This window comes from Cherax quadricarinatus, chromosome 3 (assembly GCF_038502225.1).
Source record: "Cherax quadricarinatus isolate ZL_2023a chromosome 3, ASM3850222v1, whole genome shotgun sequence".
In the NCBI taxonomy this organism is placed as follows: Eukaryota; Metazoa; Arthropoda; class Malacostraca; order Decapoda; family Parastacidae; genus Cherax; species Cherax quadricarinatus.
This window is the reverse complement of record NC_091294.1, coordinates 3,675,224-3,700,122: the sequence shown is the minus strand read 5'-3', so window position 1 is coordinate 3,700,122 and position 24,899 is coordinate 3,675,224. Positions and strand designations below refer to the sequence as shown.

Here is a 24,899-nt window from a genome sequence, read left to right as displayed (position 1 = left end):
CTTTCTTTTTTTTGGGTCACCCTGCCTCGGTGGGAGACGGCCGACTTGTTGAAAAAAAAAAAAAATGAAAAAAGTACAATAAAAGTAAAAATAATATTACCGAGTGAGCGATATTTACTGATGTTGCCGTAAGCTGTTATCTTTGTCAACTCTATGCCTCTATATCGCAGTTACTAATGATCACATGTTTTTTTTTTTTGTTTTTTTTTTTGTTTTAAAACACGAAAAATATTCTTAAGATTTTGGTAAGAAAAATAATTTTTTTTTCTAATATTTTTCTAATCACAAGAGTTTAGAATCAGGGGGTACCAGCAGTCATAGGGTTAATATGCCCTTATCTCACCTGTGGTATTTCTGTTTGGGGATTGACCACAGCCAATCACCTTAAACCTTTAATAACCCTACAAAAAGCTGTGGTGCAGATGATCACAAACTCCAGTGCCAGACAACACTCCCCGCCACTCTTCAAGAGCTTGAACTCGCTTAATGTACAAAAAACACACAGGTATTATTGTGCGTATTATATATACAGAACATTAAAATCCAATATGAACCTCCACTCAAACTTCTAGACAACTAAAACAGAACTCACAGGCATGACACGAGGAACAAAACACTTTTTGACATCCTTCGTGTGTCTCACACTATGCAAAAATGCAGTGCACACAAAGGTCCCGAAGATCTGGAACTCTTTGGCTGAGAAAGCAAGAGGTCCCCTGCCCACAAATCAATTTAGGACTATACTCAAGGATAACAAAAAAATTAGGTAACAAAAGATTGGCTATCAGATTGGAGGGAGAGAGTATGGAGGAGGTGAATGTATTCAGATATTTCGGAGTGTACGTGTCAGCAGATGGGTCTATGAATGATGAGGTGAATCATAGAACTGATGAGGGGAAAAGGTGAGTGGTGCACTTTGGAGTCTGTGGAGACAAAGAACTTTGAAAGTGAATTATATTGTTAATTTTATTGTTAGGAATGGTTGCACAGTCAGTTTTTTTTACAAAATTATATATTTATGTACTGGTCTGTCAATTCACAAGAAAACATATATAGTAATATATAATTTTTTTTTTTTTTTTTTTTTTTTTGTAGAAAGATCAGTTGTGGGGTGTTTCAGCTTGTTTGTCAGATTGACTAAAAAGGCATTGTTTGCACCATATGTAATCTTTTGATTGATATCCAAGATTGTACAATAGGGTGTATAATAATTATAAGAAACTTTTGGTGTGATGTGTGTAGCAGATAAGAGTATATGTAAACTGTATGCAAGACTTTGTATAAAACCTGTGTCCTTTCTGTGAGTATGGCATGAAATACACTTCTTGTGCTAAATTATAATCTCATTGCTTTATAGTGTATCCATGTACTATATTATTTTTTTGTATATAGTAGTGTATTAATTGGATTAAGCCTCATTCTTTTCATTCTCATTCTCAACTCAATATGAGATGTATTTTTTTTAATTACTTGCCTCAGAGGTGCAGTTTTGGCTTTTCTTCCTGGGCTACCAGAGATTGAAAACTACATGAATTTCTTAAGCAGTGAATCTTCAAGATTTCGGTGAGTTCTTTCTGTAATTTATACCTGAAATATTTATTCAATGTTTATTTATAGGAAATATATTAAAAGAATTTTTGTACTATTTAACCCTTTCACTGTCCAGACTCCTAAAATTAATATTGTTGTGTCGAATTTTTTTTTTAATCTATTGAAATGGTAGAAAAATTTTTTCTGAAGGTAATGACACTAAAAAATACAAAATTTGATGGAAAACTTAAGGAATTATGCAGGCACAAAGTTAGCTGTCTCATTACAGTTTACGCATCAACGATTTTGCTCATATTCAGTCCTATTTTCAGCAAATTCCAGTGTTCTGTTTGACCAAATTCTTAGCTATTTTGCTAGTATGCCTTTCATTCTGTCGATTGAGCACAAGAAACTGCCCATTCAAATATTTCAACTATCCTATAAAGTGCATAAATTAGTAATTTGGCCAATTTTGCAAAAAAAAAAAAAAAGGCCAAATTGCAAAGTGCAAAATAAACAACGTAGACATTGCTGGCACTATAAAATTTTCTGTGTTGATTAGTCACAGCCCCAGGCCTCTCGTATATTACACTAGCTTTCCTGACACCACAAGACTTCATAAAAGCACTGGGGGACAAGTATAATGTAGATGTAGTATACACACACTTTGCAAAAGCCTTCTGCAAGTGTGACCATGGTGCAGTAGTGCACAGAATGTGTGATCAAGGAATAACAGGAAAAGTTGGTAGATAGATCTATAACTTCCTAACAAATAGAACACAGAGTAAAGATTGAGGCGGCTGCTATGAAAAGCTCAGGTCCACAAGGCACAGTACTCGCCCCCATCCTGTTCCTTATCCTCATATCTGACATGGACAGAGACGTAAGCCACAGCACTGTGTCTTCTTTTGCAGATGACACCCGAATTTGCATGATTGTGTTATCCATTGAGGACACTGCATGCCTCCAAGTGACCATCAACTAAATCTTTGAATTGGCTGCGGAAAACATGAAGCGCAATGAAAAGATTTTTCAGTTGCTCTGATATGGGAAAACTCGAGGAAATTAACTGTATCGGAGTATAAAACAAATTCCAATCACACAGTAGAGTGAAAAGCTTATGTGAAGGACCTGGGAGTGATAATGTCAGCAGATCTCAGTTTCAAAGATTACAACAATGTATCTAACACATCTGCTAGGAAAATGATAGAATGGATAATGAGAAACTTCAAAATTAGGGATGCCAAGCCCATGATATCACTCTCTCTTTAAATCGCTTGTTCTCTCTAGGCTTAGAATATTGCTGTACACTAACGGGCCCCCTTCAAGGCAGGCGAAATTGCAGATCTGGAGAATGTACAGAGAACTTTCATGGCACACAAAAGTATGATAAAGCATCTAAATTACTGGGAATGATTGAAATCTTTTGATTTGTATTCCCTAGAATGCAGATGAGAATGACACATGATAATGTACACTTGGAAAATCCTAGAGGGGCTAGTCTCAAATTTGCACATGAAAATCACTCCCTCTGAAAGCAAAAGACTCGGTAGGAGATGCAGCGTCCCTCCAATGAAAAGCAATGGTGCCACTGGTAAGTTAAGAAACAACACAGTAAGTGTCAGGGGTCCAAGACTGTGCAGCTGTCTCCCAGCATACATAAGGGTGATTACAAATAAACTCTGGCTGTCTTCAAGAAGGCACTGGACAGGCACCTCAGGTCAGTACCTGATCAGCCGGACTGTGGTTCTTATGTCAGATTGCATGCGGCTAGCAGCAATAGCTTCACTGATCAGGCCCTGATCCACCGAGAAGCCTGGTTACAGACTGGGCCATAGGGATGTTGATCCCTGGAACCCTCTACAAGTAAACTTGGGGTATACCTTTAGAGGGTTTCAGGGGTCAGTGGTACTGTGACCAGGCTTCATGGTAGATCAGGGCCTTATCAGCCAGGCCATTACTGTTGGCAGCATGTAAACCAGCGTACGAACCACAGCCCGGCTGATCAGCCACTGACTTTGGGTGCCTGTCCAGCGCCTTCTTGAAGACAGCCAGGGGTCTATTGGTAATCCCCCTTTTGTATACTGGGAGGCAGTTGAACAGTCTTCGTTCCCTGACACTTTCTGTGCTGTCTGTTATGCTAGTGGCACCCCTTCTTTTCATTGGGGGGGATGTTGCATTGCCTGCTGAGTCTTTTGCTTTCATAGATCGTGATTTTCCTGTGCAAATTTGGTACTAATCCCTCTAGGATTTTCCAAGTGTATATAATCAGATATCTCTTCTGGCTGCATTCCAGGAAATATAAGTCCAAGAACTTCAACTGCTTCCAGTAATTGAGGTGTTTTATCATACTTACGTGTGCCTTGAAGGTTCTCCGTACATAGGTCAGCAATTTCACCTGCCTTGAAAGGCGCTATTAGTGTGCAGCAATATTTGATCTGCAGTCCTTAGCTATTGCTTTACTGCCCCCTTTGTGGAGTGGGGTTGTATCTGTTGTTTTTAGAGTAAGGGAATGACTCCTGTGTCCATGTTCCCACTATAGAATGCTAAACAGCATGTGGTAGGGGCTTCTTGCAGTTCTTGATGAACATGGAGTTCCAGGTTTCTGAGCCTGGGGCAGTGTGTGTGGGCATGTTGTTTATCACCTTTTTGAAGTCATATGGTAAGATAAGATAAGATTTCGTTCGGATTTTTAACCCCGGAGGATTAGCCACCCAGGATAACCCAAGAAAGTCAGTGCGTCATCGAGGACTGTCTAACTTATTTCCATTGGGGTCCTTAATCTTGTCCCCCAGGATGCGACCCACACCAGTCGACTAACACCCAGGTACCTATTTGCTGCTAGGTGAACAGGACAACAGGTGTAAGGAAACGTGTCGAAATGTTTCCACCCGCCGGGAATCGAACCCGGGCCCTCCGTGTGTGAAGCGGGAGCTTTAGCCACCAGGCCACCGGGCCTGAGTCTCGTTCATAAAAAATTCATTTAGGTGTTCGACTCTTATTGTGGTTAGGTGCTCGCTAAAAGCTGAGTCATACTGGAACTTGAGTAACACTCTCATTTCCTTGCTGTCATCTGTGTAAGACCATTCTTGTCTAAGTAGGGACCCAATACTGGATGTTCTAGACTTCAATTTGGCATAAAAAACAAATATTGTTGGTTTCTTTCAATTTCATTTATGGCTTTTAGTTTTTCCTGCATTTCTTGTCTCGTGTAAGATTCCTTTAGCTTAAGGTGTACACAAAAATAGAAATTTACTCTATTTCTCAGATAATAAAATATGACCAGGAAAGACTGGCAATTTACAGCATCCCAGTAACTGAATCAGACCTATTAACCCTTTGACTGTCGAAAGGCCCAATCCTGAAGTGTCTCTGGTGTCGCAAAATATTCGAAAAAAAAAAATTTTCATATGAAAATGTTAAGATTATTTTTCTGATTGTTTTAGTCCCCCCAAAAAAATTTTCCCATCAGTACTTACCGAGATATAGTCCTGAAGTTTGCTGAAATTGATCTGTGAGCGGCAACAGCGGCGACTGCCGCTCACCCGGTAAACTTTGATTTACTTGTATTCGATGGTTTCTTGTTTTTTTTTCACTATTTTATTTTTTCACATAACTTTTGTGGCCTGTGAGACCAAATTATTGTGCAATGTTCAAATATACACTCGTTGAATGTAACACAATTATAGCAAAAACACTCGTATCATTATAATGTTGCTAAAACTTGTTTACACAAACAAACAATGTAAACAAATGTTTATTACGATTCTTTTATAATACGTATATATACATATGTACAATCACTGGACACTTTTCTAGAAGTGCTGCAGCTTGTGGAATTCTTTGAAACATGGGTATAAGCACAATGGTGTCTTACACTCCTCACACATAAAACGAGTGCTCTGCATTTTTGTGGGTGTTTTGTGGTATGTCCACAGACAAAACACCTCTTCTGAGCATTTTACTTGGCAGTAGTAGCAGGCAGTGGTATGGGGTAGTGATCACCAGGCCTCAGACGAGAGGACATGTGTTGATAATTTCGTGGGTGCTGGCCTGTTGCAGGTGTTGTTTCTTGGTACTTGAATATTATTTGTCTGATGACTGACAAACAAAATTCACCATATTTGGGTTTCTTCTTGGTCTTCAACTTATACATATTTTAAGCATTCAGCATGGAAATGTCAAGAAGATGGAAAAACAGTTTTATGTACCACTTATAACTCTTGCGAACACAGTCAGCAAACCCAATCTGCATGTCACATTTGTCCACTAAGCGCATATTGAGGTTGTAATCCATCACAGCTGCAGGTTTTACAATGGGTTCATTGGTCTCTCTATTCTGCTTGCCAGTGTCTACCATTTCGTGTCGGTGAACTGATGTCAGCAGTGTGACATCACGTTTGTCATGCCACCGAAATGCCATGATGTCATTGGCAGCAAACACCTGCACTTCACCTCTACGACTGCCAGCATCGAACCTAGGCATATGTTTACGATTTCTACGCACTGTGCCACACACGTCTGTCATGTTCACTCGCAAGAAATCACTGAGTATAGGGCTTGTGTACCAGTTGTCAGTATATAAAATATGCCCCTTACCAAGATATGGCTCCATCATTGTTCTAACCACATCACCAGAGATACCCAGTAACTTCCTGGTATCTTCCATTGTTTTACTGCCAGTGTACACAATTATATCCAAAACCAGACCAGTTTTGCAATCACACAGAACAAATAACTTTATACCAAAGCGTTTCCTCTTGCTTGGTATATACTGCTTGAATGAGAGTCTTCCTTTGAACAAAATCAAAGACTCGTCAATAACAAGCTTCCTGAGGGGATAAAAATACATACAGCACTTTTGTTTCAGGTACATAAACACACGTCTGATCTTATATAACCTGTCGCTTCTGTCAGGCCTGGTTTTGTCTGTAACAGTAACACAAATCTATTCACTGGTATAATGTCACTGAAAGCAGGGGTTGAAATCAGGCGGTCTGTCGCCCAGTATGTGTTGACACTATGCTTATATACATGTGGCATAAGCATTATTGTGGCAAAGAACAGATACATCTCTGCCACAGTTGTGTCCTTCCACTGGTGTAGGCGTGATCTTGGTGACAGAATAGTGTTTGCCATGGTGTACTCATAGTATGTATTGCTTTCCCTGACAATAATGTCCATCAGGGGTTCATCGAAGAACAACTGAAAGCATTCCAATTCAGTGAGATTGTTCCCAAGTGTACATGATGGCTGTATTCCACTTTATCCTCCATCAAAGTCATGGGGATTGGGAACAAACTCGTCATCTTGCTGCCAATCCAAGATGCGGTCAGCTGGTGCGTTCTGGATATTGTAATGTGGTTGTGGTTGTGGGAGTGTGGGGTTGGGTGAGGCTGGTTGTAGTTGTGCAGAGTCAGCAGCGCGGGTAGTAGCGTGGCCCGCTGCTGGTGTCACACGACTCATGCCACCATCACTATCACCGCCACCGCCTGCTGCCTCACTCACATCATTTATACCCATCGTAACAATATCATCATCTTCACTATCAGGACGTGGTGTAGGGCCACAGGATGTGCTCCGAGATGTACTCCTTCCTCTTGGAAGAGCATATGGCACACTACCAGACCGCATGCGACGTCGTATATACTGCCGCTTCACCGGGGAATATTCACCCTCACTGTCACAACTAGAACTGCTTTCAATAACCTTGAAATCACTATCACTATCACTTGCACTGCTCACATCTGAGTCTTGTACACAGGCAAATAGTTTCCTCTTTCGTCCTGGTACAGGTGAACATGAACGAGCCGGCCCAGCACCAGAGGTGGAAGGTTGTGGGTCATCTGGGTTTTCATCACTAATTATGTTATCCTGGGTAATTTTCTCGGTCACACCCGCTTCAAAACCAGGGAATTCACTTTCACTGACACTATCATCACTTTTTGAGCTATCACTTGGGAACAAAAGACCTCCAATCCGCCGAGGAGTGAGGAACTTCTTACTGCGAGGCATGGTGAAAATGGACTACCAAGATGGCGTTCCCACAATGCACCGCTGAGTCCCAGATTTTTTCACAGGGTGCACACCGACCACTGAGACCTATTCTCTCTCGTGTAGGCCTACCAGCCTTCTCCCGCTTGATTTGAAGCCGCTAGAATTTATGCGTATAGATACGTCAAACACGGTATCTCCCATGATGTATATATACGACCGCGACAGTCAAAGGGTTAACCCGTAAACGGTCCAAACGTATAGTATACAGTAGGGCCCCGCTTTACGGTGTTCCGCCAATACGGTCATTTAAAATTTTGACCAAAACTTGCTGTACGGCTCCCCCCACCTGACTTTCTAATACGGTCACCGTGCCCCACCCGATTTGTTTACATTCTCTGTGAGATCCGTAAGCACTAAGTCTTTCCATTATGTCTGGAAACTCCAAAATTTCAAGTGTTTTTAAAAGTTATTTCATATTTTATATATACTCTGATAATTATACTTATGTATACCTGTACTTAAATAAACTTACATACTGTGCTTGCATGCAGATACACATTAAAATCAGTAAGAGATTCTTATGTCTCGAGATGTCATATTAGTAATGATGATGATAATCACCGAGTCTCATTTAAATGTCGTATATTACGTTAATATACACATTTTCATTAATCCATCTATTATATTTTTTCAAAATTATATGATAAACACGATACATAACATATAAAGATGATAAATACACCCCATAGTAGAATAAATAAACATAAATATGAGATGTGGGAGCCAGACGACTTGCACAAATGACACCATATTAGAAATAATAATAATAATAATCACCAAGTCTCATTAACCCTTTCAGGGTCCGTGCCGTAGATCTACGGCTTTACGTTCAGGGTCCAAACCGTAGATCTACGTCAAATTTCTAGCGGCGTCAAATTTAGTGCGGAAAGGCTGGTAGGCCTACATGCGAGAAAACGGGTCTGCGTGGTGTGTGTGCGCCATAAACAAAATTTCTAGACACCCGCATAGCATTGTGGGAACGCCGGCTCATTTACCTTTGTTCACCATGCCTAGTCGCAAGGCAGCTCTCACTCCAAGGAAAATTGGGACTTTCCTCTTCCTATGTGATAGTTCTGACTGATGGAAGTGGAAATGAAGACGAATTCTTTGGCTTTGATCAGTTGGTGAGTGAAAGGAATGACCAGGATATTGATAATAGTGCAGAAAACCATGACGATCCTCAACCTTCTACCTCTGGTGTGGGCACTCCTCAGTCACGATCAGTTGTACCTCATATTTTCGCGTGGCCAGGCCTCTGACTTCAGTAATGATGATGATAGTGACGTGAATTGTGATTTTATTGCTCTTGACGATCATTCGAGTAGTGATAGTGAGGAAACATATTCACCAGTGAAGCGTCGGTATATACGCCACTGCATGCGCTCAGGTAGTGTTCCCTATGCAGTGCCCAGGGGACGGAGTACATCCTGGAGTACTTCCTGTGGCCCTACACCAGCAATAGACAGTGAAAGTGAGGATGATGTGGCTACACTTGGCATGGATAGACCACAGGCATCAGTAGGTGGTGGTTGTGGTGATGGTAATGCCACGGCCATGCATGACTGACCAGCCCGGGCTGGGACCCATGCTCCTGACTCCTTAGTTCAAGGACAAAGTGGAGCGTCAGCCACCAGCCCACCACAACCACAACTACCAGCACAACCAGCCTGTGATGTCCAGTATCCACCAGCAAACCGTATCTGGATTTGGCAGCAAAATCCCAATTTTGTTCCCAAGCCCCACCAGTTTGATGACTCTCAAAGTGGAATTCTACCTACTTGTCCCCTTGGAACCACTGCCAATGAACTGGAATTCTTTGAAATATTCTTTGACCAGCCCCTGATGGAAACTATTGGCAGAGAAAGTAACATGGCAAATACGATGATATCGCCACAGTCAAGACTACACCGGTGGAGAGAGACAACTGTTGCAGAAATGTATTTGCTTTTTGCAACAATAATGCTTATGCCTTATGTCTATAAGCATAATATAAAATCATACTGGTCCACAGATCGGATAATTTCTACCCCGGTCTTCAAACAAGATTAGAAATGTTTTTATGTATCTGAAAGAAAAGTTCAACATGTACTTTTATCCATTCAAGAATCTTGTACTTGATGAATCTTTGATTTTGTTCAAAGGTAGACTGTCATTCAAACAGTATACACCGAGCAAGAGGAAACGCTTTGTACTCTGTGACTGTGACGGTGGCCTGGTATTGGATATTGTTGTATACACGGGAAGTAAAACATTGAAAGATACCAGGATGTTATTGGGTATCTCAGGTGACATAGTGAGAAGCATGATGGCACCTTATCTTGGTAAGGGGCATACATTATATACCGATAACTGGTACACAAGCCCTTTACTCAGTGATTTCTTGTGAGTAAACAAGACAGATGTGTGTTCTAATCGTAAACATATGCCCAGGTTCAACACAGTCACTCGTGATGATGAGGTGCAGGTGTTTACTGCCAATGACATCATGGCATTACGGTGGCATGACAAACGAGATGTCACATTGTTGACAACCATTCACTGTAACGAAGTGCAAGACGGTGGCAAAGTTGATAGAATGACTAATGAACATATTCGAAAACCAGTGACAGTGATTGATTATACACAAAACATGCGCTTGGTTGACAAATGTGATATGCAGATTGGCTTTGTTGATTGTGTTCGTAAAAGTTACAAGTGGTATATGAAACTTTTCTTCCATCTCATGGACATTTCAATGCTCAATGCATATAATATGTACCAAGTGAAGACTGGCAGCAGACCACCTTATGGTGAATTTTGTTTCTATTGTCAGACAACTCGTAATGAAATACCAGGTAACAACACCTGCTATACAAAACTGTTCTCGAATTCCCCAGGATATACCCAAGCATTAGAGAAGGAAAGGTGATCACTTCATGATACAGCTTCCTGCAACTAAGAAGAAATTTGCTCAGAAGAGATGTGTTGTCTGTGCACAAAAAAAATGACGGCAACAAAGACGCAAAGACGCTCTGTTTATGTGCGAGGAATATAAGGTACCTCTGTGCATGGTGCCTTGTTTCGAGGAGTTCCACAAGCTGCAGCAGTTCTAAAAACATGTCCAGTGATTGTACATATGTAAATATATGATAGAACATTAGTATTATACAAGATTTGTGCATGTTTATTGTAATAAACAAAAGTAGTAAACAATATTATGATACTAACATTAGTGCAGTTATTGTGTTCAATAGAGTGAGTTTATATATATACATTATATACAGTATTGGTCTCTCAGGCCCCAAATGTTAGTAGGAAAAGAAAAAAATTAGAAAAAAGAAAAACTATTAAAAACGTTAAATAAAGAAATGCGCGCTTGTTGGAATCGTCGATGTTGCCGCCACCCGGTCATTTTGGGTCAACTTCTCACCACGGTATCTCAGTAAGTACTGATCAGAATTTTTTTTTTTGTTTTATTGCCTTCACAAAAATATACTTTTTAACCCTTTCAGGGTCCCCAGGCCCTCTCCCAGACTTGTTCTCAGGGTTGCCCAAATTTCAAAAAAAAAAAAAAAAAATATTTCTAATGAAAAGATAGAGAATCTTTTCCCGATCATAATGACACCAAAAGTGTGAAATTTGATGGAAAGCTTATGGAATTACGCTCTCGCAAAGTTAGCGGTCTCGATGATGTTTACGCATCTGTGATTTTGCACGATTTGTGCCATGTTTTCGGCCAATTCCATTGTACTAGTTGGCAAAAATCATATCTATTTCGCTAGAACTCCATTTTTTTTATTGAATGAGTACAAGAAACCACCCATTTACCAATTTCAATTATCCAATACAGTGGTCAGAATTTAGCAATTTTGCTTATTTCACACAAATTTCAAAAGATGCCAATTTCCAAATAGGGTCCAGAATAAACAAGAAAGACATTCCTGGCACTAAAATAACATTTCCTCTGTTCTTTAGTCATGTCCCCAGGCCCCTCTTACATTCTTTTGCTTTCTACTTTGAATTTTTATTCTCACAAAAAAATAGAAGATTTACTGTTATGCAGACTACTCCAAATTAATAATATTCATTATTCTTACCTGTCCATTTAATTTTGTTTATCACTACTTGTTTTTTAGTCACTTTTCATTGTGTATGCAATTAGTGTATATTCCAATTACTATTTTGCAAGTACCAAAACTATCTTTTGCTAGCTAGTACCAACTACCTCATTTTTTTTTTTTTTACTTTTTATTGTGCAATAAACTGCTCAGTTTATTTAATATTACAAATCAGATCTTACTCCTAAACCAATATTATTTCATAGTGACCATCTGTCCATTTAACTTTGTTTACCATTACTTAATTTTAGTCCCTTATATATTTTCTCCTTTATTTTAGCTTTATATAACTACCCTAGTTTATATATTCACAATTGTTAAAATAATCAAGGTGCTATTCTCAGGTGCTAAAGTAGAATAAGATCACAATTTTGCCATTATATTCCAAAGCTCATTTATTTGATTACCACTTTATTGTTCACCACAACTTATATTAGTCCCTTTTATATTATAATTTTATACTATAATTCTAACTTTAAAGAATTACCTTTATAGTACTACCTACTGTCATATTCCCAAGCTCCATTATTTGATCATCACTTTATTTGTATTAGTCCCTTTTTTATTGTCTCCTTTATTTTAGCTTAAAAAAAAAAAACTACCTTAGCTCATTATTTTACATTTGTTAAATAATTCAGGTGCTATTTTTTAGCTTAAGACTATTTACTTTGTTTTATACTTAATTCTAACTATAGATTCACTACAAATCTTATGATTACAAGCATTGATCCTGATACCAACCTCTTATATAATGACTTAAATGAATCAAACAGTTACTGTAATTACTACACTGCAGAACAATCAAAGGCACTTCTCAGTGCCAACAACAACATAACTATCTTTAACTACAATATCAGATCTTTAAGCAAGCATTACGATGACCTCATAGCATTACTAAATTCCTTACATGCCAATATGTCCATCATTACACTAACTGAAACCTGGCTAAAGCCTGATAGTACAGATGTCTATGCCATTCCTGGTTACACAGCCATACACAACTGTAGGCCAGACCAACAAGGGGGTGGCACAGCCATATACTACTCAGACCAACTAGAATGTATCACTAATACTTGCACAAGGGATGAACATGGGTAATATATAATAGCCAAATTCAAATCCAAATACCTACAAAAACCTCTCACATTGATAAACATCTACAGAGTTCCACAGTCAAACATTAGCCAATTTAGTCAAAACCTAGGAAGTATGATAACTGATGCACGCATGAACAAAGATCACTTACTACTCTCAGGTGACTTCAATATAAATCTCCTGCAAGACCAGGACCCACACGTTACTGAATTCACAAACACAATGAGTAACTGTATGTTGCTACTAACAGTAACAAAACCTACAAGAGTTACAGAGACTAGTGTTTCCCTACTTGACCACATCTGGACCAACACCATATCCCCTTTAAAATCAGGCATAATTACAGATAATACCACAGACCACTACCCTACTTTCCTCATAACAACTCTTGGTAAACTACCCCAAGACACTACTAAAGTCACCTTCAGACTTCACAATGAGGCAGCCATTAATAACTTCACAACAGCAGTAGCAAACATTGACTGGCACACTGAGCTAGAAATCTATACAGATATTGACGAATGTATTAATAATTTTCTAAAAAAGACCCAATACCTCTATAACAAGCACTGCCCTAAAAAAACTAAACAGATGACAGCTAAGAGACTGAACAGTCCCTGGCTAACACCCAGCATTCTCAAATCCATAAATACAAAACACCAATATGAAAAACAGTACAGAATGGGTCACATAACCAGAGACCAAACAAAACGTTACTCATCAATCCTAACCAGCCTGATAAGAAGGGCAAAAAAATTGTATTATGAGAACAGATTATCCAACTTACGAGGTGATATAAAAAGGACCTGGAAAACCCTATCAGAAATTCTGGGAACAAAAAAGATATCACGAAATAGCGAAATAAAATTAGCAAAATCAGATGAACCCAAACTCCCACCAACAGAAACAGCAAACAGACTCAATGATTTCTTCTCCACTATAGGACAAAACCTTGCCAATAAAATCCCAAGCTCAGATACCCCACCAAATGACTACCTCACTGGCAACTACCCGAACACACTGTTCCTAGCTCCGACTAACCCATACGAAGTCTCCCTTTATATACAAAAAAGTGTCACAAGTGCTATCACCAATCATTGCAACACTCTTTAACAAATCCATTGAATCTTCCACCTTCCCTACAGTACTCAAAATAGCAAGGGTCACCCCGATCCACAAAGGAGGAGACCAAACAGAGTTGAATAACTATAGGCCAATATCCAACTTACACCCTCTCTCAGAAATCTTCGAAAAATTAATTCATAAACGAATCAACCCCTACCTTATCTCCCAAAACATACTCAACCCCTGCCAATTTGGATTCAGGCCTAATAAAAATACTAATGATGCTATTATACACATGCTAGAACATATATACACTGCAATAGAGAAAAAAGAAGTCCCACTGGGGATCTTCATTGACTTACGTAAAGCTTTTGATACAGTTGACCATGACTTGCTCCACGTAAAATTGTCACACTATGGTATAAGAGGGCACTCCCTCAACTACCTCAAGTCATACCTCAGCAACAGAAGCCAATATGTGTACGCAAATGGGGCAAACTCTTCTGCACAACCAATTACAGTTGGTGTCCCACAGGGAAGTGTCCTTGGCCCTCTTCTCTTTCTCCTATACATAAATGACCTACCAAATGCTTCGCAATTACTCAAACCCATACTATTTGCAGATGACACTACATACATCTTCTCCCACCCGAGCCCAATCACGCTAGCCAATACTGTAAATACCGAATTACAGAAAATATCTACCTGGATGAGGACTAACAAACTTACACTAAACATTGACAAAACCTACTTCATTCAGTTTGGTAACAGAGCTACAGATGTCCCTCTTAACATAATGATAAACGGATCACCTATCACAAAGCTAACAGAGGGAAAATTCTTAGGAATCCACCTTGATAATAGACTCAAATTTCATACACATATACAACAAATTTCTAAGAAAATTTCCAAGACTGTAGGCATACTATCGAAGATACGGTACTATGCTCCACAGTCAGCCCTCCTGGCCCTATATCACTCTTATTTACCCCTATCTCACCTATGGAATTTGTGCATGGGGCTCAACAACAATTAACCATCTCAGACCACTAATTACCCAACAAAAGGCTGCAGTTAGAATGATAACAAATTCTCATTACAGGCAGCACACTCCACCAATATTCAATACACTAAACCTACTCACCATACAAAACATCCATACTTATTACTGCACCTATTACATACATAGAACACTTAACTTTGATATTAACCCTCCCCTCAAACATCTCCTTGCCAACCTTCAACAGAACACATGACCATAACACAAGGCACAGATCACTCTTTGATGTTCCTCGTGTCCATCTCACACTATGCAAAAACTCAATGCACATAAAAGGCCCTAAAATCTGGAATTCATTACCTGTAAATATAAAAGAAACACTACCTGTTTATAAATTCAAGTCTCTTCTCAAAGATCACTTACTCACTCAAAACCAAATAAATACTGAATAACTGAACCTGATAAATTGTATATCTTAAATGTTTCTCACAATTATATCACATAAATGTTAAACCTAAAACCCAATCTAACTTTATTATTTTTTAAATACACTACCTAACAGAATACTCCATACGGCTGAATGTACAACAATGCATGCAACCATATGACCTGTCTTTGTAATACTCACTTGTGCTTTATAGTAATCTGTTTACATTAATGTTTTATCACTGATTTCATCATTGCTTAGTTAATCTTAAGTTAATTTTAAGCCAGCCCGTAATGCTATGCATAGTATAAGTGGCTTTGGCATGCTGCTCTTATCTGTATTTTTTTGTACCTCTGTATGTGTGCTCAAATTGGAAATAAATAAATAAATAAATAAATAAATAGAAATGGTATAAATAATGTCAGTGCACTTGTGAAAGAATATTAGACTCCCCAGTTGATGTGTATTGGACGCTTAGTATGATTTGTTTACTTTTGAACTTGGTAAAAATCGAACATTTCTGCTACTTTGAGCTCAATTTCAAGGTACTTTTCATTGTAAAACCAGTCAAGATCATCTCAATTTCTGTAATATGTCTTCCATTCTATAAAATGAGACCAGGAAAACTAGAATACAGCAATAAATACCATACAAAAATACAGTGCAAAGTCGCTGTTTTAATCCAAAAACACTGTCAAAGTTTTTTTTTCTCATTACGCACTGTGTGCTGCATATTTTTTTTTATACTGCGCACATTGACCACATAGACCCATTCTTTCATATGCAGGCCTACCAGCTTTTTCTCACTAGATTTGAGGGCGCTAGAATTTAGGCATACTAGTACGTCAAAAACCCTGGTGCGTAAGCCATACTAGTAAGTCTGAAACCCTGAAAGGGTTAATTCTGTAAGTTTTTTTTTTTTTTTTTTTTTTTTTTTTTTTTTTCAAAATTTCTTGAACACTGGGGCACCCTTTCCGATTTTGGCCTTGGACCCTGAAAGGGTTAAATGTCGTATATTGCGTTAATACAGTGGACACCCACATAACGTTGGCATCGCATAGTGTTAAATCCGCATAGCGATACATTTTATCGCTAAAATTTTGCCTCGCATAGTGCTAAAAAATTTGCTCAACGCGATTCGTCTGAGACACGTCCATGCGGCCTGAGCCAGGCTCACTTGTTCTGCCAGTGGCATTGTTTACAAGCCACCCTCCGCGGTAACATTCAAGCATACAGTCGGAACATTTCGTATTATTACAGCCTTTTTTTAGTGATTTCACCTGAAAAATAAGTGACCATGGGCCCCAAGAAAGCTTCTAGTGCCAACCCTACAGGAATAAGGGCGAGAATTACTATGGAGATGAAGAAAGAGATCATTGCTAAGTATGAAAGTGGAGTGCGCGTCTCCGAGCTGGCCAGGTTGTATAGTAAACCCCAATCAACCATCGCTTCTATTGTGTCCAAGAGAATGGCAATAAAGGAAGCTGTTCTTGCCAAAGGTTTAACTGTGCTTTCGAAACAGAGATCGCAAGTGATAGAAGATGTTGAGAGACTGTTATTGGTGTTGATAAACGAAAAACAGATAGCAGGCGATAGGATCTCTCAAGTGATCATAAGTGAAAAGGCTAGGAAGTTGCATGACGATTTAATTAGAAAAATGCCTGCAACTAGTGGTGATGCGAGTGAATTTAAGGCCAGAAAAGGTTGGTTTGAGAGATTTAAGAGGCGTAGTGGCATGCATCGTGTGATAAGGCATGGTGAGGCTGCCAGTTCGGACCAAAAAGCAGCTGAAAAATTTGTGCATGAATTCAAGGAGTACATAGACAGTGAAGTACTGAAACCTGAACAAGTGTTTAATTGTGACGAAACAGGCCTGTTTTGGAAGAAAATGCCAAGCAGGACCTACATTACTCAGGAGGAAAAGGCACTCCCAGGACATAAGCCTATGAAAGACAGGCTTACTCTTCTCATGTGTGCCAATGCTAGTGGTGATTGCAAAGTGAAGCCTTTATTAGTGTATCACTCTGAAACTCCCAGAGCATTCATGCAAAAGAGTATCCTCAAGGCTAATTTGTGTGTGCTGTGGAGGGCAAACAATAAAGCATGGGTCACTAGGGACTTTTTCTATGACTGGTTACACCAAGCATTTGCCCCCACTGTGAAAAATTACCTAACTGAAAAGAAATTAGACCTTAAGTGCCTCCTGGTGTTAGACAATGCCTCTGGTCATCCTACAGACGTGGCAGAGCGACTTTGTGGGGACATGAGCTTCATTAAGGTGAAGTTTTTGCCTCCTAATACCACTCCTCTCCTGCAGCCCATGGACCAGCAGGTCATTGCAAACTTCAAAAAACTGTACACAAAAGCTCTGTTTGAAAGGTGCTTTGTAGTGACCTCAGAAACTCAATTGTGTAAACCTTATAGGCAAGGCTTGGGAGGGAGTGACTAAGAGGACCTTGAACTCTGCTTTGAAGAAACTGTGGCCAGAATGTGTAGATCAAAGGGATTTTGAAGGATTTAGGCTAACCCTGAGAATCCTATGCCAGTTGAGGAATCAGTTGTGGCATTGGGGAAGTCCTTGGGGATGGAGGTTAGTGGGGAGGATGTGGAAGAGTTGGTGGAGGAGGACAATGAAGAACTAACCACTGTTGAGCTGCTAGATCAACTTCAACAGCAAGAGGCCACACCTGAGGAAATTGCTTCGTAGGAGGGGAGAGAGAAATTGAAGAAGCTGCCTACTTCAAAGATTAAGGAAATGTGTGCAAAGTGGCTTGAAGTGCAAACCTTCATGGATGAAAATCACCCTCAGACAGCTATTGCAAGTTATGCTGGTGACTATTACACTGACACTGTTGTGAAACACTTTAGGAAAGTCATAAAGGAATGAGAGGTACAGGCCACTATGGACAGATATGTTGTGCGACAGAAGTCCAGTGACTCTGAAGCTGGACCTAGTGGCAATAAAAGAAGGGAAGCAACCCCGGAAAAGGACTTGACACCTCAAGTCCTAATGGAAGGGGATTCCCCTTCTAAACACTAAAACCATCCAGTCTCCCCTCCTCCCATCCCATCAATCATCACCACATCTTCAATAAAGGTAAGTGTCATGTAACTGTGCATGTTTTCTTAAGTTTGTGTGCATTAAAATTAATATTGCATGTGGTAATTTTTTTTTTTTTTTTCATACTTTTGGGTGTCTTGCACGGATTTGATTTCCATTATTTCTTATGGGGAAAATTAATTCGCATAACGATAATTTCGCATAACATTGAGCTCTCAGGAATGGATTAATAGCGTTATGCGGGGGTCCACTGTATACACATTTTCATTAATCCATCCATGAAATTTTTTTAAAAATTATATAATAAACACGATACATAACATAAAAATATGATGAATACACCCCACAATAGAATAAATAAACATAAATATGAGATGTCGTAGCCAGATAACTTGTACAAGTGATGGCAAGAATAGCATTTTCTCTAGTCTAACATAAGAGAAAATGTGTTACTGGGGATAACTATAGAAAATTATTCCTCTCGTATGTAAGTTTATTCAGGTATACACAAATACAGTTACATAGATTATCATACATAACAGCATATATGTAGAGAACCTAGGATAACCCACAAAAGTCAGAGTGACTTATTTCCACTGCCTTCACTCAGAGCGTCATTTCTTCTAAAAATGGTGTTACATGAGAATGGGAGTGTTCTTCTTTATTTATTCTACCGTATCAATGTAGAGACAACTTGTACATAGTGTAACTTGTACACAAACCAGACGTGTACACTTTGTTTACAAAACTTACGTTCGCCTGGTTTGTTTACATAACTCTGTGCCTGTCCTCCTTCGTGTACTCATTCTCTCTCTCTCTCTCTCTCATTTATTTGTTTTATCTCGTTTACTCACTCCTGACCCTACATTAAGACTACAAATATTTTAAGGTAAGTAATGAGTGAACTGTATATGCATTTTATCACTCTGGGATGCTTAAATATCATAGAATAGTACGTGTGGGTGGAATGGCCTGGTACCGTAGCCCGGCTGACTACCATACATACCGCACTTGATTTTTTACAATAAGTACTACTCATTTCACCCTCGATTCAGACTACAAATATTTTAAGGTAAATAATGAGTAAACTGTATATGCATTTTATTGCTCTGGGATGCTTAAATGTAATAGAATATTATGTGGCCTGGTATGGTAGCCTGGCTGACTACCATACATACCACACTTGATTTCTTACAATAAATACTACTTGTCTCACCCTAGATTAAGACTATAAATATTTTAAGGTAAGTAATGAGTGCAATATGTACGTATTGTACTTTTTTATTGTTTTTTGATGCCTAATTCTATTGCTAACTTAATATATGTTAGTGTAAACTTGTTATCTAGTATTTGTATGCATTGATAAGGAGAAAAAAAAAGGGTGTTCCACTTTACGGCGATTTCCGCTTTATGGTGGTAGCCTGGAACATAACCTGCCATGTAAGTGGGGGGCTACTGTATATACGTTCACTACCCCAGTGCCCCGAATATTTTGAAAAATAATTTTTTTTTTTTTTTTTTTTTTAATGAAAATAAGGAGCACATTTTTCTAGGTGTTATAGGATAAAAAAAAATTTAGGGATATGAAGGAAGGATATGAAGGATATGACGCCAAGAAGTTGGCACTGGATGCGAGCCCTGCCGCTTGCAGAAGTGTTGAGATATACCTTTTTCTCCATTTTTTCATAATATTTTATATAATTTTTATGTTCTGGTAATTACAATTTATTGTAGTTCTTGTAATTTCATAACCAATCTTTGTTCTGACACTAATATTAGGCACTGAAATTGTACTCAGATTGTCACAAACACACTGACAGGTGGACATTTACACCTGCCTTGGCCATTTACTATTGTCTCGGAATATATACAAAGTATTTATAGGTCCCAGCAATGTTTAGGAGGAGTAGGAAGAGGAAGAGGAGGAGGAGGAGCAGGAGGAGGAGCAGAAAGAGAAGAAGAAGAAGAAGAAATAGCAGCAGCAGCAGCAGCAGCAGCCGCCGCCGCCGCCTTGAAGCATAAAAACCAAGCCTCAGTCCACCCCTGACAGAGACATGATGAGATAATATTAGATAAGAGCTCAAATTTGATAAGCATATGCGAGGGTGCAGTGATAAGACTTGACAAGATGAGATTAGAGGTGACATTTGATGAGCATTGGCCCTCACTTTTTCGCTTGTACACAAACCATGTCTGTCTGTCTATTTGTCAAGCTCCCTGTCTATCTGTATATCCGTCTAGCTCTGTCTCAGAGAGAGCCACAAGACTTCATCATCACGTTTACTCGTATCTTCAAGCAGAGTATAGCACTTTGTCTGGATTTTTTGGGTTACCCTAGGTAATTTACACTACATATACTTGTATTTATGCAGACAGTGACAGACACACAGACAGAGACAGAAACAGATAGACAGACACAGAGACAGACACAGGGACACACAAATAGACAGAGAGAGACAGACAGAGATAGAGATAGAGACAAAGACAGAGACAGACAGACAGAGACATAGACGCAGACAAACGGAACCAGGCAGCCGGCCAGCCATGCAGCTGGCCAGCCAGCCAGCCAATCAGCCAGCCAGCCAGCCAGCCAGCCAATCAGTCAGCCAGCCAGTCTGCTGAACAAGTATTATGTTACAGAATTGTTTCTCTTTACTCAGGGCATAGGTTATAAGACATTCTGAAAGGGTGTTGCACATGGGTTATTACTGAGGTTTTTTGATATTTCCTTGACCACTTATGGTCACATCCGCCTCAAAGCCACTAAACTCTGGGTCAACATTACTTCCCATCCTGTGGGCGGTAGTCAAAAGATTATGTACCTCTGTAATCTTTTGACTACCGCCCACAGGATGGGTATGGGGTGCATAATAAACATATTAAACTAAACTAACTTAAAATAGGAGAGTTAATACTACATGAAATCAGTGAATCCTAGGTGTTTGCTGTGCTTGTTTGCTCTAGCTGGCGCTCATTTGAACTGATGCTCCCACAAGGTACTAAGTAGTCCCAGACTTTTTTAACCCTTAAATGGTCCAAACGTATATATACGTTTTTTCAACATCTGAAAGTATGTAAAAAAAATGTAGATCTTCTTTTTAGTTTTACATTTGAAAATGTGTAAAAAAACTTTTATCTACATTTTTTTTTTTTGTTACATATGAAAATATGATAAAAAAAAGTAGATCTACTTTTGTAGCAATACGAATTTGAATGTCGATTTGTTTGGACCGTTTAAGGGTTAATACAGTGCACTCTGAGTATTATGACCCATTCTATGCTGACAAGGCATCTCAGGCCAATTGTGCCATATTTGAAGACAGGAAAAATAAAACGTTTATATGCGTTTGGGGCACTAGCGGTAAGAACTTATATATACGTTTGGCCCTTGGACCGTTTATGGGCTAAAAACCCATAAGATAGACTGGGGTTGTAGGGGAGCCTTCCCATATGCTGGAATATCAGCAAAAGTTGAATATTACTGCTTCTTTGAGCTCAGTTTCAAGCTACTGCAGTCCTGTAACCAATCAAACTTATATCTATTTCTGTAGTATGTCTTTCACTCCATCAAATAAAACCAAGAAACAGCCAGTAAAACCATGCACACCATGTGAGAAAATTCCTCAAAGTTGCTATTTTAAACTATACGCACTTTTGTTTTTCCCCCAACATGTGGAACAGAATTTTTTTATGTACTGTGCACACTTGGTGCCCAGACCCATTCTCCACATCTAGGCCAAAATTTACTGCTCTCAACTTATCTGAGTGAGCTGAGCTCGTGCTGTAGACCTACATGAGTCACCCTGGCCTCCATGATGTAGTGCTATGTGACTGACATTGAAAGGGTTAAGTAGAATTTGAGAGTAGGGTGGGTTAAGAAACATGTTCAGTGTAATGTGATTCTTTATTGACAACATTTTGCTACATTGTGGGGTTTATCAAACCACAAGCATATCACCCTGATAAACCACACTGTGTGGAGCAAAACTTTGCCATTACAGGATCACATATCACAGCATTTGTATGTCCATCATGTTGGAATTTTATACCGCTTCTCTCCTTTGAAAGTAGGGTGCTTTGAGTAATTGATTGTGTGCTAGATGTGTGTGAAGTTTAAATGCATGTGATTTAACAGGGGAAGACTTCTGGGTTGTATTATAATGTGCCTTGGAAGCAAAGCTCACCAGTATCTTAACACTATTTTTATAAATCCTTCAGATGGCTACTGTTTCCACTTCATTCTACCATCACTCAAGAGGAGCAGCAGTCTGTCTTCACTATGCCTCCATCTGGTTTTCGAAAAATTATAATATCAACAAATGTTGCTGAAAGCTCCATTACTCTTCCAGATATTAAATATGGTTGGTAGTAGTGCATGAATTCATTAAATATTAATTACTTAACGTATTCTCATACCCTTATGTGCAGCTTCAATAATTTACACATGTCGCAAGCTTACATTCTTGCGTATCAAATGAGATAAGCACAAACACCATGCTTTACATGGCATGTAAAGATGAACAAAGAGTTTGGCCTCTTAACCCTTTGACTGTTTTGGTTGTGTATATACATCTTATGAGCCAGTGTTTCGGACGTATATATACAGGTACGATCCGACTTTTGACCGAGTTTGGTTCCGAGAAACTGATCGTAAATCGAAATGGATGTAAGTCGAACCTTACTACTGAGTATCAACATCACATTTTTGTAGTGACTTTATTTTATTGTTTTATTTTGGCATTTTATTTTTTACTTTACTTTTTATGCTGTTAGTACTGCATTTTATATTGTAAGGTTTAGGATAAACACTGTGTACAACACAAACAGTTGTTTATTTCCCAGAAATTTGGCATAGAAAACACGGTCGTAAGTCGAATGGTCGTATGTCGAGGAGGTCATAAGTCGGATGGTAGGTGTACTCAATAATTCTAGTGGCTTCAGATCAAGCAGGATAAAAATGGTAGGCCCATGTGTGAGAGAATAGGTCTGTGTGGTCAGTGTGCACTACATAAAAAAAATCCTGCAGCACGCAGTGCATAATGAGAAAAAAAAAACTGACCGTTTTTTTTTTGGATTAAAATGCCGACTTTGAGGTGTACAGTGGACCCCTGCTTAACGATCACCTCCCAATGCAACCAATTATGTAAGTGCATTTGTATGTGTATGTTTGGGGGTCTGAAATGGACTAATCTACTTCACAATATTCCTTATGGGAACAAATTCGGTCAGTACTGGCACCTGAACATACTTCTGGAATGAAAAAATATTGATAACCGGGGGTCCACTGTATTTTCATATAGTATTTATCATTGTATTCTCGTTTTCATGGTCTCAGGTGATAAAATGGAAAACATATTGCAGAAATAGAGATGATTTTGATTAGTTTCATGATGAAAACGACCTTGAAATTGAGCTCAAAGTAGCGGAAATCTTCGATTTTTACCAATGTTCGAGAGTAAGCAAATCACACCACATGTCCAATACACATCAACTGGGAGTCTAATATTCTTTCACTAGTGCACTGATATTATTTATACCATTTTTATAATAATGTAGTAGTCTGCATAACAGTAAATTTTGTATTTTTTGTATGAATAAAAAATCAAAATAGAAAGCAATAGTAATATAAGAGGGGCCTAGAGACGTGACTAATGAACAGAGGATATGTTATTTTAGTGCTAAGAATGTCTGCATTGTTTATTTTGGACCCTATTTTGAATTGGCATCTTTTTTAATTTGTGTAAAATTGGCCAAATTGCCATTTTCTGACCACTTTATTGGGTAGTTCAAATTGGTAAATGGGCAGTTTCTTGTACTCGGTTGATAGAAAACATGGAGTTCTAAAGAAATAGCTATGAGTTTGGTCAGCTGGAACAATGGAATTGGCCAGAAACAGGGCTCAAAGTCGGCGAAATCGCTAACTTCACGGGAGCATAATTCTGTGAGTTTTCGACCAAATTTCATACTTTTGGCATCATTACCATCGGAAAAAGATTCTCCGTCATTTCATGATTTTTTTTTTTCTTCCAAAATTTTTTCGACATAGAATGAGTTTCAGAAAGCAGCTTGCGACAGTCAAAGGGTGAAAAGGATGTCTACATGCTGTATGCTAGTTATAAGGTTACAACTTTTCTCTAAAATAGATCTAGTTTTCTTAATATGTGTTCTGCATTTTCTATGCACTAGTCGATTGATGGGTTATTTCTAGAGTTCTAGCTGGAGGTGTTGTGAAGTTTGTTATTACCAACTATGAAAAATCTAAGGCAATTTTTCAAGCAAAAGTTCACAAGACAAAGCAATTTTAAATACAAATCACATAAATATTGGTGTTCATGAATTCATATTCTTATTCTCCTGTTAAGTATGGTATGTAAGCATGCAAATCATGTATTAGATAAAGCTAAGAGGCCAAAAATGTTGTTAAAAAATCTAAATTTCTTGAAAAGTTTGATGGAGTTTTACATTTATTATCTGTGTTGTCAGGAAAACTCACTTGAATATTTTTACCACTCACTGGTAATTATATGGTTTTCCATGCACCAGCATATACACTGTATTATTTTAACC

The 24,899-nt window shown here is 38.7% G+C and overlaps 1 protein-coding gene across 5 annotated transcripts in view; it reads left to right on the top strand.

The window, feature by feature from the left end:
• Window positions 1-24,899, top strand: part of LOC128706559 (ATP-dependent RNA helicase TDRD9) — a 143,178-nt gene that overhangs the window by 78,547 nt on the left and 39,732 nt on the right. For 3 of the 5 annotated variants that reach the window (XM_070093494.1, XM_053801484.1, XM_053801486.2), the window contains exons 6-7: window positions 1,480-1,563; window positions 22,551-22,693. In XM_070093494.1, coding sequence (XP_069949595.1) covers window positions 1,480-1,563; window positions 22,551-22,693 — 227 coding nt within the window. The remainder of the gene's footprint in view (window positions 1-1,479; window positions 1,564-22,550; window positions 22,694-24,899) is intronic. The other 2 variants (XM_053801485.1, XM_070093517.1) reach the window with 2 other exon arrangements.